Genomic DNA, 16841 nt, shown 5'->3' on the forward strand with positions numbered 1-16841 from the left:
GCTGCGGACAATCTGTAATGCAGATAGAACCTGCCTATCAGAATCCCCTCCAGTAACATTCCCACTACTGGCCTGCAGTTCCCAGGATTGTCCTCACAACTCCTAAATGTGCAATATTAGCCCCATTCCAGTCTTCTGGTATCTTGCCTGGCTCCGGCTAAGGAAGACACGGAGCTCTCTACCGTGCTCTCCAGCAACTTGTTCCTGTGCTTCCCAAAATATCCCAGACTATGCTTGTTCAGGCCCTAAGAGTTTAGCCAGCTTGTGTCTTAAGGCTGGCAGCACTTTTTATTGATGTAAACATATCACTACTTTATTTCCTGAATTCCCTGGCTTCCATGGAAAAACGGCTGAGAAGTATTCGCAGTCAAGCATGTTCAGAAGGTGAGGAAGGTCTGACAGAATAGCATTAGTTCCCTGAAAACCATGCAGCGGCTGCTTTTGATCATCTTTGATCTAGAGTGGGTATCATTTTATCAGAAGGAACTCTGACTTACAGTGTCAAGACAAGGAAATAGAGTAACAGGGAAGCACAGAGACACGGAATCTGCTAGTCCTCGGCATGCCTGGATGAAGGGAAGGCCATAGACAGCACAGAACTTTGCATCCTCCATCTCAGAGGTGTTGGATAAGATCATGGGGCAGAGACTGGAGCAGGCATTGACTCAGGAGGATCTAACAAGCTCTATCCACTCCTTTTTGAAATGAATAAAAGTCTCAGAAAAACAAGTTTTGTGGGCGGCCAGATTGTACTTGGCTGTGGGACAAGATGTGCCCAGACTTGCTGGAAGTGTATGGCATTATACTTTTAGTTGGCAGCACATCAGAATCCATTCAGAAGGCCTTCACCATCCTCCTCTACAATGAGAAGGGGAGCATTTTGCTACTTTTGGGCCTGTACTCACTGTAGTTTAGAAAAATGAGGATCTCACTAAAATCTATTGAATATTGAAATGTTTAGAGAAAGTGCAAGTCGAGAGGATGTTTCCAATAGTGGGAGAGTCTAGAACCAGAGCACAGCCTCAGAATAGACAGATACCTCTTTAAAACAAAGATGAGTAAGAATTTCTTCAGCTGGAGGGTGATGATCTGTGGAATTCATTGCTTCAAATGGCTGTGGAGGCCGTGATTGGGTATGTTTAATGCGGTGGTTGATAGGATTTGATTCATAAGGGCATTGAAGTTTACGAGAAGAAGGTAGGAGAATGGGGTTGAGAGGAAAACTAAATCAGCCATGAGTGAGTAGACTCTGAGTCAAATGGCCTAAATCTGCTTCTGTGACTTGTGGCCTTTTAGAAAAATCAGTAAATGCTGACTTACCTTGCTGTTGAAGACAGTGGACCTTGTGACTTCCCAATAACCATGTGAAGGCTGCAGGGATGGGAGAAATGGAGAGATGGCATTATCTTGTTTCATTATTATAACTGAAAAATCCAGAATTAATATTTGAGACATCTGGTTTTCGTTCTACTTAATGACATTGCTTGCGGTAATGTACCATTTGTAGTACACTCTTATTTGCTAATAAGCAGATAGGAAGCATATCTGGGTGGCACATTGTTCCAGGCCTAGCCTAAATCTTGTGCCGGTGGTAATAATTCTGATTCTGAAACTTCTTTAGAGTGTATTTTAGGATTGGGATACATTATGCATAATTAACTGAGCAATTATAAGCATGCTTATTATGACAGCAAACTTATGGAATGGACCAGTGACTAAAAACTCTAGTTTCAAAAGTAACAGTGGAGATGGTATTTTGTGTATTTGGACAGCTCTAGGTGTTCTTTACTGTATACAGTTTGGATACACTTCACTTAATCAGTAAACTTTTTTTATTCTTTCAAATAAGATCTTGGAAAGCGAGAACAAGGCTTTGGACATTGGTTAACTGAAGATATTTGAGAAAGCAGTGCATTCTTGAAATTCTGTATGGCATGTCACAATTCATGCTCCACTCATTTTACTCATGCTGAGATCCACTACTGCTGGCACTCCTTCTCAGAATCAGGTTTAATATCACTGACGAATGTTGTGAAATTTGTGGTGTTGCAGCAGCAAATCATACTAAGTAAGTAATGCAAAAATAGTGAGGTAGTATTCATGGGTTGGTTCATTGTCTGTTCAGATATCTGAAGGGGGAGGGGGAGAAGCTAGTCCTAAAATATTGAGTGTGTGCCTTCAGGCTGCTGTACCACTTATCTGATGGTAGCAGTAAGAAATGTGCTGTCTTGGGTGACAGGGGTCCTTGGTGGTGGGGACTACCTTTTGTGGCACCGCATTTTGAAAATGTCCTCAATGCTTAGGTGGTTAGTGCCCATGATGGAACTGGCTGAGTTTACAATCCTCTGCAGTTTTCTTTTCTGATACTGCACAGACCAAACCAAAAGGTGATGCAACCAGTTAGAATGCTCTCCATGGTCCATGTGTAGAAGTTTGTTGGAGTTTCTGGTGAACATACCAAACCTCCTCAAATTCCTCCTGAAATAAAGTTGCTGATATGCCTCCTTCATAATTTCATCAATTTGTTGAGCACAGGATAGATCTTCAGAGATGTTGATACCCAGGAACTTGAAACTGCTCACTCTTTCCCCAGTTAATCCCCCTGAATGAGAACTGGTGTGTGTTTCCTCAATTTTGCCTTCCTGAAGTCCACAATCAATTTGTTGGATTTTTGATAATTTTTTGTTGTTTCGTATGGCAGGTGTTTTTCTCTTCACACTTCTAAGTGTTGAGTGATCTGTTATTGTAACTCCATTCAAACAGCTGATCCATCTCATTCCTGCATGGCTCCTTGTCACCGCTTGAGATTCTGCCAACAGCAGTTGTGTCATCAGCAAAGTTATAGATGGCATTTGGGCTGTGCCTATCCACGTAGTCATGGGTGTAGAGAGACACAGGACCTGGATTCTGTTAACTAATCTTCACTTTTTATCATTTCCCTCTTTGGGCGGTGGCATTTCAGCAGGTTACATGGAGTACATTCAGAAATTAAAAGTGCGGTGGGAAAATTTTATATTTCTGACCTACACTTCAGGGAAACTAGAAAGTCAGCTAGTGATACCCAATGCATCAATTTATGCCCAAGGCTTTCAAGCACTGATCATCTTGATTCCATGTCTCATGGGCTCTCGAAAAAATGCTACATTATAGTATATTTTTAAATCTTTAAGCTTAATTCTGCTGAAATAGTTTTCACTGTTGTCCTAAAGTTTGTTCCTTGCAATAGACCAAATTTAACAAGGAAATACTTAAGAATGTGACAGCGCTGTTAAAATATGTAACACGAAACCTCAGTGAATTGGGGATGATGTTCTCAAGACAATCCTCTAAAACTGTTGAGACGTGTGTCACTGGTAATACAAGTGAACCGTGAGCTTTTTGTAATTTTTACTGTTGACAAAGAAAAATTGCAACCTATTTTAGCTGACCATCTGTCTTCACTTTAAAGATTCAGTATTAAATAATCTTCAAGGATGTTAGTTCTAGCTGGGTCCTGGTAGAATGGATCTAACCAGTGGTAATTTCTGGAGTTATTCCTTTGTCCATGTTTTCTATTTCATCTATATCTGTCAGGAAGTGCTGCACTAATTCATCGAACAAGTAATGAATCAGCTCCTGTGCAGATATCTCCAAGAATTCATACGTGGGCTTTTCAGTGAACAGTGACCTGTGTTTTATCATCCTGAGCAAATCTAACTGCTTCGATGACATCTGAACTGTGTCCCACTCTTCTAAAAACAGCAAAGTGCAGCATGCCATGTTAATTGACTGGGCCTGAAATGGTCAAACTCAATAGCCAATTGAGCCACTGCTGCAAATGCAGTTCTGCTAAAATTGCTGCCTTCAAAATGGGACAGTAGAAGAAAAGCTAGTAATAAGCAGTTAACATTGTCACAAGTTCATGAAAACTTCTAAGTTAAGAGCCCATGGTGTTAAAGGGGAGGTACTGGCATTGATAGAAGAGTTGGTTGTCTGGCAGCAATCAAAGGAGACATAAAGGTGTCCTGTTTAGGATGGTTGCTGGTGAGCCGTGGAGTTCTGCAGGGTTTAGTGTTGCAACTGCATCTCTTCTCAAGATATTAGTGATGTGGTTGAACAAACTCATGGCATTGTGGTCATGTTTACATGTAATACCAAGGTAGATGGAGGAACAAGAAGTGTCTCAGAGGTGGGGAATCTGCAGAAGGACTTTGATGGATTGGGAGAGTGGGCAAAGAAATGGCGTGTGGGGAACTGTGGGCTTATACATTTTGGTAGGAAGAATAAAGGCATGCACTATTTTCTAAATGATATGGGGACTATTTAGAAATTGGGTGCAAAAGGTCTTAGTTCAAGATACCCTCGAGGTGAACCTGCAAGTTGAGTCAGTACCAATCACCTTGAGAGGCTATAACTAGAAGATAAAAGCAAGGAAGGACTGCTGAGTCTTTAAAGCATTGTTCAGACTGCATTTGGAATATTGTGAGCAATTTTGGAGAGGGTCGGTAATTATCCAAGGAATTAAGGGTTTAACATACGAGGTGCAATGATATCTTGAGCACATACTTGATGGCGTTCAGAACGATGAGGGCGTATCGTTATTGAAAATTAGGAGATACAGAAAGACCTGTATAGAGGGACTGGATATAGAGGTTGCTTCTAATAGCAGGAATGTATGGGATCCAAGAGCCCAGCCTTGAGATAAGGGAACTACAGTTATGTGTGACATGTGATCAACCTCCTACAAATACCACAATTAAGGATCCACTCATCCTAAGATCCATAAATACTGGCATTCATTCTCTTAACTAATCTTTTCTTTATAATTTCCCTCTGTGCCCAGTGGCATTTCAGTGTGTCAGCTACTTTGATCACATGGAGTACATTCAGAAGTTTAAAAGTGCTGTGGGTAAATTTTATATTTCTTGCTTACATTCTTGGGAAACTAGAAATTTAGTTGGTGATACCCAATGCACGAATTTACTCCCAATGGTTTCAAGCACTGATTACTTTGTTTCCACACCTCGTGAGTTCTTCAACAAATTATGCATAATAATATATTTTTTTAATTTAATGATATTCCTAAAGGGAAAGAGTGCACTGCTTTCTCAAAACTCTTCACTGCTGAGGAGGAATTTGTTAAGCCAGGGAGTGGTGAATCTGTGGAATTCATTGCCATAGAAGGCTGTGGAAACCAAGATGTTGGGTGTATATAGGGCAGAGATTGAAGGGTTCTTAATTGGTTGATGGTTACAAGGAACAGGCAGGACACTGGAGTTGGAAAAAATCAGCCATGATTGAATGGCTGAGCGATCTCACTGGGCTGCGTGCTCCTGCCTTATGGTTTTAATAGTTTTTCTGTGCTGCTGATGCTGAGTGAACCCTCCCAAAATCTCCATTCAAAACAAGTAATATTACTGGTTTAAAAAATAGAAAATACCGTAAGTGCTACCTGGTTTTGACTATTATCTTCACAAAGCTAAATAGGAAATTGATGCTTGGGTAGCCTTTACATTTGTGCTGAGTTCCCAATTAATGGCAAACAATTGAATTGTAAAAGCATTGATTATCAGAGCCTTTGTAGTTGGGCTGCCTGGTGCAAATGACCATTTTACAGAGCACCTCAAGGTCGTGGTTCATTGTGTTATGAGTGCATTTTGATAGAATGCAGGTCCCTGGAAGAACTTAGACTTGCTTCCTTCTAAACGTTCACTGGGGTAGGTGTACACAAATGATTGAGTTCTCAGTGGGCATCTTGCTGTTTGCAGAAGAAGACGATGAAGAAGATGTGGAGGGCGGAGCAGGGACTGGAGGCACTACAGGAACCCCTGGTACACCAGCCCTTCCAAGAGTGAGAAGGCCCCGGAGGAAGAAAAGTAAGAGGTTGCTATCCAACAAACCTCAGGATTTCCAGGTATTTTGGAAGAGTATAAATAGCATTTATTTTCCTCTGGCAATAAAATCTTATTTTGTCTTGATGGAGCCACTTGCCACTTCATTATCTATTAAGTGTGAGAATGTCAAACGTGTAGAAGCTGCAACACAGCAGGTCATTTAGACTGTTTACAGCAGCTGTCCATTTGGAAATGAAATGGCTAATAACTGATTTATTTTTGTTCACAATTTTGTGTCTGTACAATAAGTGTAAAGCACAACTTCTTGCACCCAATTTGCTATGCTGTATTTCAGATTCGGGTGAGGATAATTGCAGCACGTCAGTTGCCAGGTAATAACGTAAAGCCTGTAGTTAAAGTGACTGTCTGCAATGAAACTCATCGAACAAGGATTCGAAGAGGAAACAACCCCCACTTCAATGAGGTACATAAATCTTTACTTGAGTTTGAAGAAGCCAGCTTGATGAGGTTGCATGATCTTTTCCTGCTTGCATTTGTACTTATTGGAGCAAGTAATTAGACTGACCTATAGCAATCCTGCTGTCTTAGTGGTAAAGGATCCCATAGCACTTATGAAGTGTTCTCCCATTGTTCCTTTTGAAATGTCTCTCTCCAATATTAACTATGATTGGTGGGAACATGCGTGTGCAGAATAATAATGATATAAAGCCCTGGCATCTGAGATGTGCAGGTTATTTTGTGACATGTTAATTATTCATGTGGAAATCCCAGACTGCTGTTATAAATACTAAGTGCCAGGATTTAAACCCAAGAATTTATGTGGAACGTGGAGGGCATCTGCTGATGGTCCAAACATCTGCCAGCGAGCTTGATGAGAAAGGCAACAAGTTGATTCTGTTGACTTTACAGTGAACCAATGGTGTAGTGAGTAAATGTTTAGAGGAAACCTATAGGATACCAGTCAAGTTGATCACTTTCATCTAGATATCAATGTTTTACGAGTCTGTGGTGGCGAGTGCTATCATGTTTGCTGTTGTGTGCTGGGGCAGCAGGCTGAGGGTAGCAGACACCAACAGAATCAACAAACTCATTCGTAAGGCCAGTGCTGTTGTGGGGATGGAACTGGACACTCTGACAGTGGTGTCTGAAAAGAGGATGCTGTCCAAGTTGCATGCCATCTTGGACAATGTCTCCCATCCACTACATAATGGACTGGTTGGGCACAGGAGTACATTCAGCCAGAGACTCATTCCACCGAGATGCAACACAGGACGTCATAGGAAGTCATTCCTGCCTGTGGCCATCAAACTTTACAACTCCTCCCGTGGAGGGTCAGACACCCTGAGCCAATAGGCTGGTCGTGGACTTATTTCCTGGCATAATTTACATATTACTATCTAACTATTTATGGTTTTATTACTATTTAATTATTTATGGTGCAACTGTAACGAAAACCAATTTCCCCTAGGACCAATAAAGTATGACTATGTTTGTTGGAACTCTTGTTTATCAGGTTAATAGTTAGTGAGTAACATATACAAGATGCTAGGGGAACTCGGCAGTCGAGCAGCATCCATGGAAAGAAATACATAGTCAAGACCGTTCATCAGGAAGGGGAAGGATGGTGTTTGCAGTTAGTCCCTCTTCCACCACCCACCTACCTGGCTTCACCTATCACCATCTAGCTTGCATTATTTCCGCCCCCCCCCCATTCTTATTCTGGCTTCTTCCCACTTCCTTTTCAGACCTGATGAATGGTCTCGGGCTGAAACATCGACTGTTTATCCCTTTCTGTAGATGCCACCTGAGCTGCTAAGTTCCTCCAGCATCTTGTATGTGTTATGCTGGATTTCCAAAATCTGCAGAATCTTTTGTGTTTATAATAGTGAACTGGAGCTGGTAGAAAATCTTTATGGTGATGTCAGGATGCAAGCTGGTCTCAGCAGCATATCAGTCCTTATGAGTTTCAAGTCCAATTAAGTTTCCAGACATAGACAATCCCAGATATATTGATATTGGAGAAGAGGCTGGAGGTAGATACCACCGGGTGTTTGGATGGAGGTACATCCCTCCTTCCCTCCACTGGCCTGCCAGTCGCCCTTGGATAAGATGAAGTGCCTGCTTAGCTCCCCCATCGGTATCACGTGAAGGCATGGGAGCAGGTGGTGGATGGTTATATGAGCAGCTGGTGCATATCACAAGGGCTGGTTATGTGACCACTAACACCAGGCAGACAATCTCTGAAGAGTATTGATAATTGTTGCGGTCACCTGCCTTGTAAGGAAGGCAGCAATGGCACACAACTTCTGTAGGAAAAAATTTGCCAAGAACAATCATGGTCATGGAAAGACCATGATCGCCCACATCATATGACATGGCACATAATGAAGCAATACCACACCCACAGACTGTTAAGAGCAGTTGATAAACATCCATTTAGTTGGGATTATTATATATTTTATACATGTTTGGCTATTGAGAACCCAGCTCAACATTCATTCGAATGTGCCCTGTTGTAACTGATGTTCTTGTGTTAACAGATTTTCTTCTTCAATGTACATCGCTCACCAGAGGAGCTCTTTGATGAATCCATCTACATTAGAGTAAGTTTCATTTGTAATTGTCATGAACTTACTTTTCCGAGCTTTTGAAGCAAGTTAAATTTATTGTTTTCTCTTTAGGTGTATAATTCATTTTCATTGCGATCAGATTCACTAATGGGAGAATTCAAGGTGAGTTTTTACTTGTGTATCTTGGCTATTAGATTTAAATTATAAACATCATTAACAAACCAAGCAATTAAAGCTGCTAAACTCTTCAGAAATGTCACCATGATCTAAATCTCACATTTACTGAATTGTAGCATGTTGTGTTTATACCATGTAAAGATGGACTTTGGGATTATGAAAATGTATATCACACACAAAAGGCTTCAGACTTCCAATCCCGATGAAGGGTCTTGGTCTAAAACATCCACTGTTTATTCGCCTCCATCGACACTGTCTGACTTGCTCTGGCATTTTGTGTGTGTTGCTCATGATTTCCAGCATCTGCAGGATCTCTTGTTTATGAAAATGGATATTTTGTTTTTTTTTTCTCTTTTGAACTTGAATATAGCATAGGTGGAGTGTGAGATCTAGTACTGAGGTGAAGGATATGTTCCTTATTATTCTGTGCATTGGAAATTCAGATCATTGTTTCACTTTGTCCATGAATTTTAATTAACTTTTTGACACGGTTTAATTTCTGAGCCCTTGTGGTATTCTTTGTAATTGCTTATAGTCCTGTCTATTTTAATATTATTACAGCATCCTTGCAATTATTAGAACCATTCTGTTCCCACACTTGAAAGGGAAGTTTGCTAAGCTCTATGGTAAGATCACCATGATGATGTAAAATTGCAAGTTAGGTACTCCTACATGCGAAGTTGACCTGTTAGCTTGTGCAGGCTGAAGTACGTGAATTCTAGGTGTTAACATTGTATTGTTTTCAAAGCGAAGAATTAGACCTAAAATGAGATATTTTGTTTTTCAGCTGGACGTCGGTTATGTATATGATGAGCCTGGTAGGTTGTGTGTTTCTTTGTAAATTGAAGTGAGGAAGGAGAAGCGAGCTTTGATTATCCATTTTCACAAAGCTGATAAGCACTTTATGTACACTGTATTTCGTCTTTTTCCCTCTCAAACTTAATGTTACTACTCTAACACACACACACATGCTGGAGGAACTCAGCAAGCCAGGCAGCATCTATGAAAAAGAGTAAACAGCCAAAAGTCTCTGCCCTAAATGTCGACTGTTTACTCTTTTCCATAGATGCTGCCTGGCTTGCTTAGTTCCTCCAGCATTTGTGTGTGTTAGATAGTAACATTAAGTTTGAAAGGGGAAAAAGACAAAATTCAGTGTATTTAAAGTGCTATAAATGATATAAATTGCTACAAATGACCAGAGATTCATTAGCATTTTGTATGTTTAATTATGGCATCGGCAGGAAGGCTTTCTGTAGGCATTTACAGAATGGTGGTTGCAACATTCTGTGACTCTATTGTAACATTTCTCTAGGACTGTCCCACTCTCCTGGAATTTTCCTTTAATGATGCAGACTTTTGCCTTTCAGTAATTTTCAGTTTCCTCTTACAAGTATTTGAATTATTGATTTGAATCTACTTGCATCATTTGTCGAGCAATGCACTGTAAATCACTGTTTACTGAAGTGTCTCTTTCTTTGGCCAATCACACTGGACCTTATTTCCAAGGGAAAGTTTCACCTTAGTTGTTAATGCTAAGAATTTTTTTTCCCCTGAAACCTTGTATCAAATATCCCCCTGTGCTCCAAACAGGCCAGGATTTTCTGGTCTCTATGTAATTGAAATCTTGCTTCTCTTGTGCAATTCTCCTCTCTGCTCTCTGAGATGCTGATGATAATACACACCGAGAACTGTACAAACTGGGGTCCATAAAGTGTTTCATGAAGATTTTAGCACTGATGTTCCCCAGAGTGAACATCGCCTAATGCATTTTCTGCTTCTGTTTCGTGCTACATTTTTGAATAATGTTGTGTGAGTGCTGATGGATAAGTATATTTCATGTAAATTTTTTTTTGCTATCCTCAGGACATGCTGTTTTGAGAAAATGGCTCCTGCTTCATGATCCTGAAGATACAAGTACAGGGTCGAAGGGATACATGAAAGTCAGCTTATTTGTCCTGGCCACAGGAGATGAGCCTCCGGTAATGCTTTGGTGTTGACATTTGAATTCAGTTTCTAGCCAATGAGTTAATCTCAGGTTGCTTATCACATTCACAACAGCTCCCCTGGTGGTTATGAGCTATCACCTGCACCTCTGCAAGCATCTGTAATGTTGAATCAGGTCCGCAGGTCCGGCAAGCGAGACAGGAGTTGCTGATGGGAGTAGGTGTATTAATAATTTATTTACAAACAGTAAAAATTTGACTAAACATTCATGTTCCCCATGTCACAGAAACTACAAAGCTGAATATTCAACAAATATATTTAGTTAAAAGCATGCGCAGAGCATACCTTCCCAATGGTCATGTGCGCTGTTTGCCTTAAACAAAGGGAGAGAGACGGAACTTCCCACGTGTTCTCTATATACTCAAGGTAGTTGAAACTGGACACCAGGAAATGGGAAAAGCAGCTGCAGTTTCTGAACTAGTCAATCATGGCAAAGTGACTTTTGACAATCTGAGTAAGGCACGCCCCACCCCCACCTCAGGACAATATCATCTTTCATTAGAATTCTTATAATAATAATTCTTGGAATACATGCCCACCATTGTATTTCTTTATTTTCCTGTAAATGCCTGCAAGCAATTGAAATTCAAGGTAGCATATGGTGACACATACGCAGACATCCCACCTCTCCCAGAAGTTCCAGGAGTCTCCCGCATATTAATAGTGGTTCCCTGATGCCCGCAAATTATATACAATATCCCAGAAATTGATTTTTTTGAGAGAGCGTGATAGAGAGCAAGCACAAGAGAGAAAGTGCGCCATGGCAGAGTGCTCCAAAAAAAAAAAATAAAACGTACGTCACCCCAGACTACACTAAAGTGTACCCCTGCCTAATAGGGGTCAAAAATAATGACAGTGTTGCTCGCTGCACTGTTTGCAACAGTGACTTTTCCATTGCCCATGGTGGGTTAAGACTGTAAAAGACATGTTGAGGTAAGTTTAACAGGTGTCATTTGTTCATTAGCATAGCTAATGTTATTTAAACTAGCTGGCCAGCTGCTAAGGAACTACTCTATTGCAGACATCCCACCTCTCCCGGAAGTTCCAGGAGTCTTCCACAAATTGATGGTGCTACCTCTCTGAAATGAGTTTTTGCAGGGTGAGATGTCTGCATATGTACTTTGATAATAAATTTACATTGAGCTCTGAGCCTCAGAATCTCATGACCAAGTTCTTTCAAAGACATTTCCTGCCTGATGACAAGGTTTGACAAAAGGTGGGCAAGTGGGGAAGGTAGCCTCGTATGTAACGAGGGACAGTCAACGTTTAATTAGAATTTTGTAGTAATGATTGTTAGTAATCAGTAAGAGCACTACTGGCAGTTGGTGCCAGTATGGGAATCTTTATTCAGTAGGTACGAAGAAGAATGGGGAATGTCAAAAAGTAAATAAATAGCATTGAACAGCATTAAATGAGATTCTTTGGGAATATATAATTGAGAAATTCAGAATGGCTCAATTGATATTGTGACATTACTAAACTCCTCATTCTGATGTGCCTCTTTCACTGGTTTGTTTAAGATGGCACCCAGAATACTGTATACAGATAAGTACATTAATCTACTTTTTTTTCACCTAGATCAACAGGCAGTACTGCTGAATTTTACACGTTTTTGTCATGAAGATAAATGCCATAATAACTATACCTTCCAATATATGGGTATGACTGAAGAACAACTGAATGTAAAGTGGTCTAGGCAATATACCCACACGTTGGATGTGTTAGATGATTATTTTCATTGTTTTCAGTTCTTCAACAGCAACAAATGGCCTTGAAAGAAAGGGAATAATTTGACACTATGTTAATTATGTTTTGGAAGCCACAAGGTACTGAGGAATACATGCAAAGAATACTTAAGAAGAGTAATTTAAGATGAGGGGATCCAAACCAATTTTTATTTAGCCTGGCATACTCGCCACACTCCTGAGTGATGGGAAGACTGATGTCAGATAAAACTGCAAGCTGAGTTTTGTAGTAATAAAATCAAACTACTTTGGAGGGGGGGGAACAAGAGCTTTTGAACAAGTTATTAAATACTCAGCGGTTATGGTGATGCTGGTGTCACACCTCTCCACAGAAACATCTCATAATGGGGTATGCTGTGAAGATTGTGAAAGAAGCAAAAATTGCATGCAAGTTTCTTTTTTCTATTAATTTTTTTCTCTTTTTTGATGCTTAATAGGTTGAGAATAAGGTGCAGAATGAAGATGAGGACGACGTTGAAAGCAACCTGTTGCTTCCTGCAGGCCTCACTCTTCGATGGGTGACTTTCATTCTAAAGATTTACAGAGCAGAGGATGTTCCACAGAGTAAGATGGATTTTGGGGTTGTAGGGGAGATTATGGTAACTTTGGTGACAATGGTGCGTATACAATCAAGCTGTTTTGTGGTCTAGAAACATAGAAAAACATACAGCACAATACAGGCCCTATGGCCCACAAAAAAAGCTGTGCTGAACATGTCCCTACCTTAGAACTACCTAGGCTTACCCATAGCCCTCTATTTTTCTGAGCTCCATGTAGACCAGGAGTCTCTTAAGACCCTATCATTTCCGCCTCCACCACCGCCACCGGCAGCCCATTCCACGCACTCACCACTCTCTGTGTAAAAAAAACAAAACAAAACAAAACTTACCCCTGACATCTCCTCTGTACCTACTTCATTTCTTGCATTTCAGAATCAAAATGGGGTTTAAGATTCACCTAGATCAACATATGTTGTGAAGTTTAATATATTTAAAATTAAATTAAATGGAATAAAAATAATGAGGTAGTGCTAATTGTCCATTTTGAAATCTGTTGGCGGAGGTGAAGAAGCCATTCCTAAAATGTTGGGTGTGTGTCTTCAGGCTCTTGTACCTTCTCTCTGGCTGTAATGAGAAGAGAGCACGTCCTGGGTGATGGGGGTCCTTAATGATGGGTAAGGCTTCACCTTTTCAGGATGTTCTCTGCTGGGGAGGAAAGTGCTCATGGGGAGCTGACTGTGTTCAGTGTAGGGTTCGCAGCTACGCCGTACTTACGGCGTACATTTGACGCACAAGTATAAATCAGCCTTAAGCCACCTCAAACTCCTGATGAAATATAGCCACCAACAGCCTCCTTTTGTAATTGCAGCAATATGTTGGCCCATTTGAACGTAATTCACACTTGGTATCCTCAGAAGTCAAGGGCTTTGCATAATTAGCTCACTGATAATGTGGATCCAACAGGGGTTGAAAGCAGCTCTGTTACTTGGAATCAGAATCACGTTTATCAGCATATGTCGTGAAATTTGTTAACTCTGTTAACTTTGCTTCAGCAGTACAATGCAATACATGATAAATATAGAAAAAAACTGAATTGCAGTAATTATAAATGTATATTATTGAATTAAAATAAGTTGTGAAAAAACAGAATTTTTTAAAAAAAAGGTAGTGAGGTAGTGTTCATGGGTTCAATGTCCATTCAGAGTTCTGATGGCAGAGGGAAGGAATCTGTTTCTGAATTGCTGAGTGTGTGCCTTCAGGCTCCTCTACCCTCCTTCCTGACAGTGACAATGAGAAGTGGGCATGTCCTGGGTGGTGGGACTCCTTAACGATGGACACTGCCTTCCAGCAGCACCGCTTCTTGAAAATGTTTTGGATACTATGGAGCTAGTATCCATGATGGAGCTGACTAATTTTACAACTTACTTTTTATTGACATCGTAAATTTAACCTGCTAGGCTACCTAGTCATTCCTGTCACAGAGTTGATTTGATATTCTCACACTGTCTTCCAGAGTTGCACCTGTTTATCTTGCCCCTGTCCTCCAGCTGCCTCATCCCAGCAGGAGCACCTTTCTTGCATCCAGTGCTGGCTAGTATTGAGCATTTCTACAGCCCCATCCAAACCCTTCCTAATCTACAGGACCTTCCTTAGAAATGAATCCATTTTCTGCGTTTTACCTCGCTGTCCTTGAGTTTCAAATGTACATTACCACCTAAATGTCTTCTCAACTCTTCAATTTATATTGGCTACTGAAAAGAAGTCTGCCACAGATGCTGTTATATAGGGCCAATGTTGCCTTGTATATTTAACAATTCTCTTCCCAACCCATCTTGCTCTCTCTGCAGCTTCAAGTTGCCAAATTGCTTGGTACGGTCTAATCTCTTAGATCCGTGCCTGATTTTAACTTTACCATATCATCTTAGTTTGAGAATGTCTACACGAGGAAATCCGCAGATACTGGAAATTCAAGCCACACACATCAAAGTTGCTGGTGAACGCAGCAGGCCAGGCAGCATCTTTAGTGTTCAAGATTTAGTCTGTTTAACCTTGTATTTGCTAATTAAAATTTTGTATCTGGGTTTAGTTGTTGAGTTTATTGCGCTCAAGTAACATTGTAGTGACATAATTTTGCTGCTTGCTTTACTCCATTTTAGTGGACGATGCCTTTGCAGAAAGTGTGAAGTCACTGTTTGGAGCAGGAACTGACAAGAAAAACCTTGTGGATCCATTTGTGGAAGTTAGCTTTGCAGGAAAAAGAGTGAGAATCTACCCATCCCCATATTCAGTGATGTCATTATAGAATTTCTAAACGCTGCAAATTGCCTTCCAGCTGTAATACTGGCTTTTTCTTCTCATTTAAGCTTTGTACAAAAATAATTGAAAAGAACGCAAATCCAGAGTGGAACCAAATCCTCAATCTTCAAGTCAAGGTAGGATCTGTTTCATTTTATAATCTGTAATTGCTTTGAGTTGATCATGTTGAGTCATTGATCATGTTGAGTCAGTGGTCATGTCCATTTTTTGAGTCATTTTTTTTTGTGATTTCATGCTTTTTGTCAGTAAGTATTTTAGAAATGGGCATGGGGAACTCTGGAAAGAACTTAGCATCTGCAAAATGGATTTACGTCTGTAACATTTTTTCACATGTGCAAATTAAATGCTATACGAAATATGATACCATTATGACAGGAAGGCAATGAATATTCACACATTATTCTTTAGATCTTTGTGCTTTTGCACCTGACAATCAATTTGTATAGTACTGTGCTAAAGTCTTATGCACCCGAAATTTTTTGATATGGTGTGTCAGATGGTATGGCCTCCACAGAGCCCTGATCACAACATCATTACCTGGAGAGACAGAAGTGAGTGAGACAGCCAAAGTTGCTGAAGAACTGTGACAAGCTCTCCCAAGGTGCTTGAAACAACCTACCTGCTGATTCTCCTATAAAACTGCACAGTGTACCAAATATGCAGTTTTAAAGGCAAAGTGTGGTCACGCCAAATAGTGATTTGATTTTAGTTTTTACTGTTTACTGCTCTTCATGATACATTTTTTGATATTTAGAAACTTTTCAAGCCATTATATTTGAAAGCACCTTTGCTTTACAGAATTTTTATATGTGCCTAAGACATTTTCACAGTACTGTATATTCTAGATGAAACAATAAGGTTTTTTAGAATACTTGTTACATTAGACTAGGTGCGTGTATTTAAGTTCCCAGATTGATGTCATGGGTTCTGTCATTTGGCATAATCTCCTTGTTCATATTTACACCAGACATTGCATATGTAAACTCTTATAGATGAATTGCAAGTCTTTACACCCCCCAGGCATGTTAGTGTTGCCAAGAAAGAACAGCATAATTACAACACGATTAGTTTACAAAGGCAGTGCCCATCAGTAAAGAGTAAATTGAGATTGAAATATTTGAAGAGGATCTAACACAAGTAGTCAAACATCAGCAGCAGCAGGTTCTGAAAGTGGCTTGTTGCTGAATGTGCAGTACATGTCCTTTTTTTTAATTTTATTTTTATTTGGATAAGGAGTTCACAATTATCATGTACTTTTTTCACACATATAACCTTTTCCATTTTTTATATGTATAAAACTACAATTATTTATACATTCTTAAGTACACATTGAGATGATATAAAAGCAAAATAAACATTTAAATAGATAATTATGTACTGTGGTAAATCTAACCTATTAGGCTAAGTAATGAAATTAGTTGTTAAGAAAAATGGTAATAATAGTTTCCATACAACCCTTCTGGACCATTTCCACTGGTCCAAAATGTTGCATACAAGCCTATATACCAACCATTGTAGGTGTTTATATCCCAATTTGTTCGTGCTTGTTCCTGCCCGCAGACATAATTATCCAATCCCTATGTACTTATTTACTTAATTTTTTCATTTTTTTTTATCCCTTTCCCAAATCTTTCCCTTTACTTGTGTTAATTCTCTATTTTCCAAAAAAAAACAACAAACATTTAGACTAGGGGT

At 39.9% G+C, this 16841-nt stretch overlaps 1 protein-coding gene across 1 annotated transcript in view; it reads left to right on the plus strand.

Moving 5' to 3' along the window:
- LOC134358974 (myoferlin-like) overlaps positions 1 to 16841 on the plus strand; it is a 272012-nt gene that overhangs the window by 55111 nt on the left and 200060 nt on the right. Inside the window, exons 6-14 of the mRNA XM_063071715.1 lie at positions 5748 to 5893; positions 6169 to 6297; positions 8375 to 8437; positions 8516 to 8566; positions 9369 to 9399; positions 10445 to 10560; positions 12768 to 12894; positions 14987 to 15090; positions 15194 to 15262. Of these exons, the coding sequence (XP_062927785.1) occupies positions 5748 to 5893; positions 6169 to 6297; positions 8375 to 8437; positions 8516 to 8566; positions 9369 to 9399; positions 10445 to 10560; positions 12768 to 12894; positions 14987 to 15090; positions 15194 to 15262 (836 nt within the window). The remainder of the gene's footprint in view (positions 1 to 5747; positions 5894 to 6168; positions 6298 to 8374; positions 8438 to 8515; positions 8567 to 9368; positions 9400 to 10444; positions 10561 to 12767; positions 12895 to 14986; positions 15091 to 15193; positions 15263 to 16841) is intronic.

Source organism: Mobula hypostoma, chromosome 19 (genome assembly GCF_963921235.1).
Source record: "Mobula hypostoma chromosome 19, sMobHyp1.1, whole genome shotgun sequence".
In the NCBI taxonomy this organism is placed as follows: Eukaryota; Metazoa; Chordata; class Chondrichthyes; order Myliobatiformes; family Myliobatidae; genus Mobula; species Mobula hypostoma.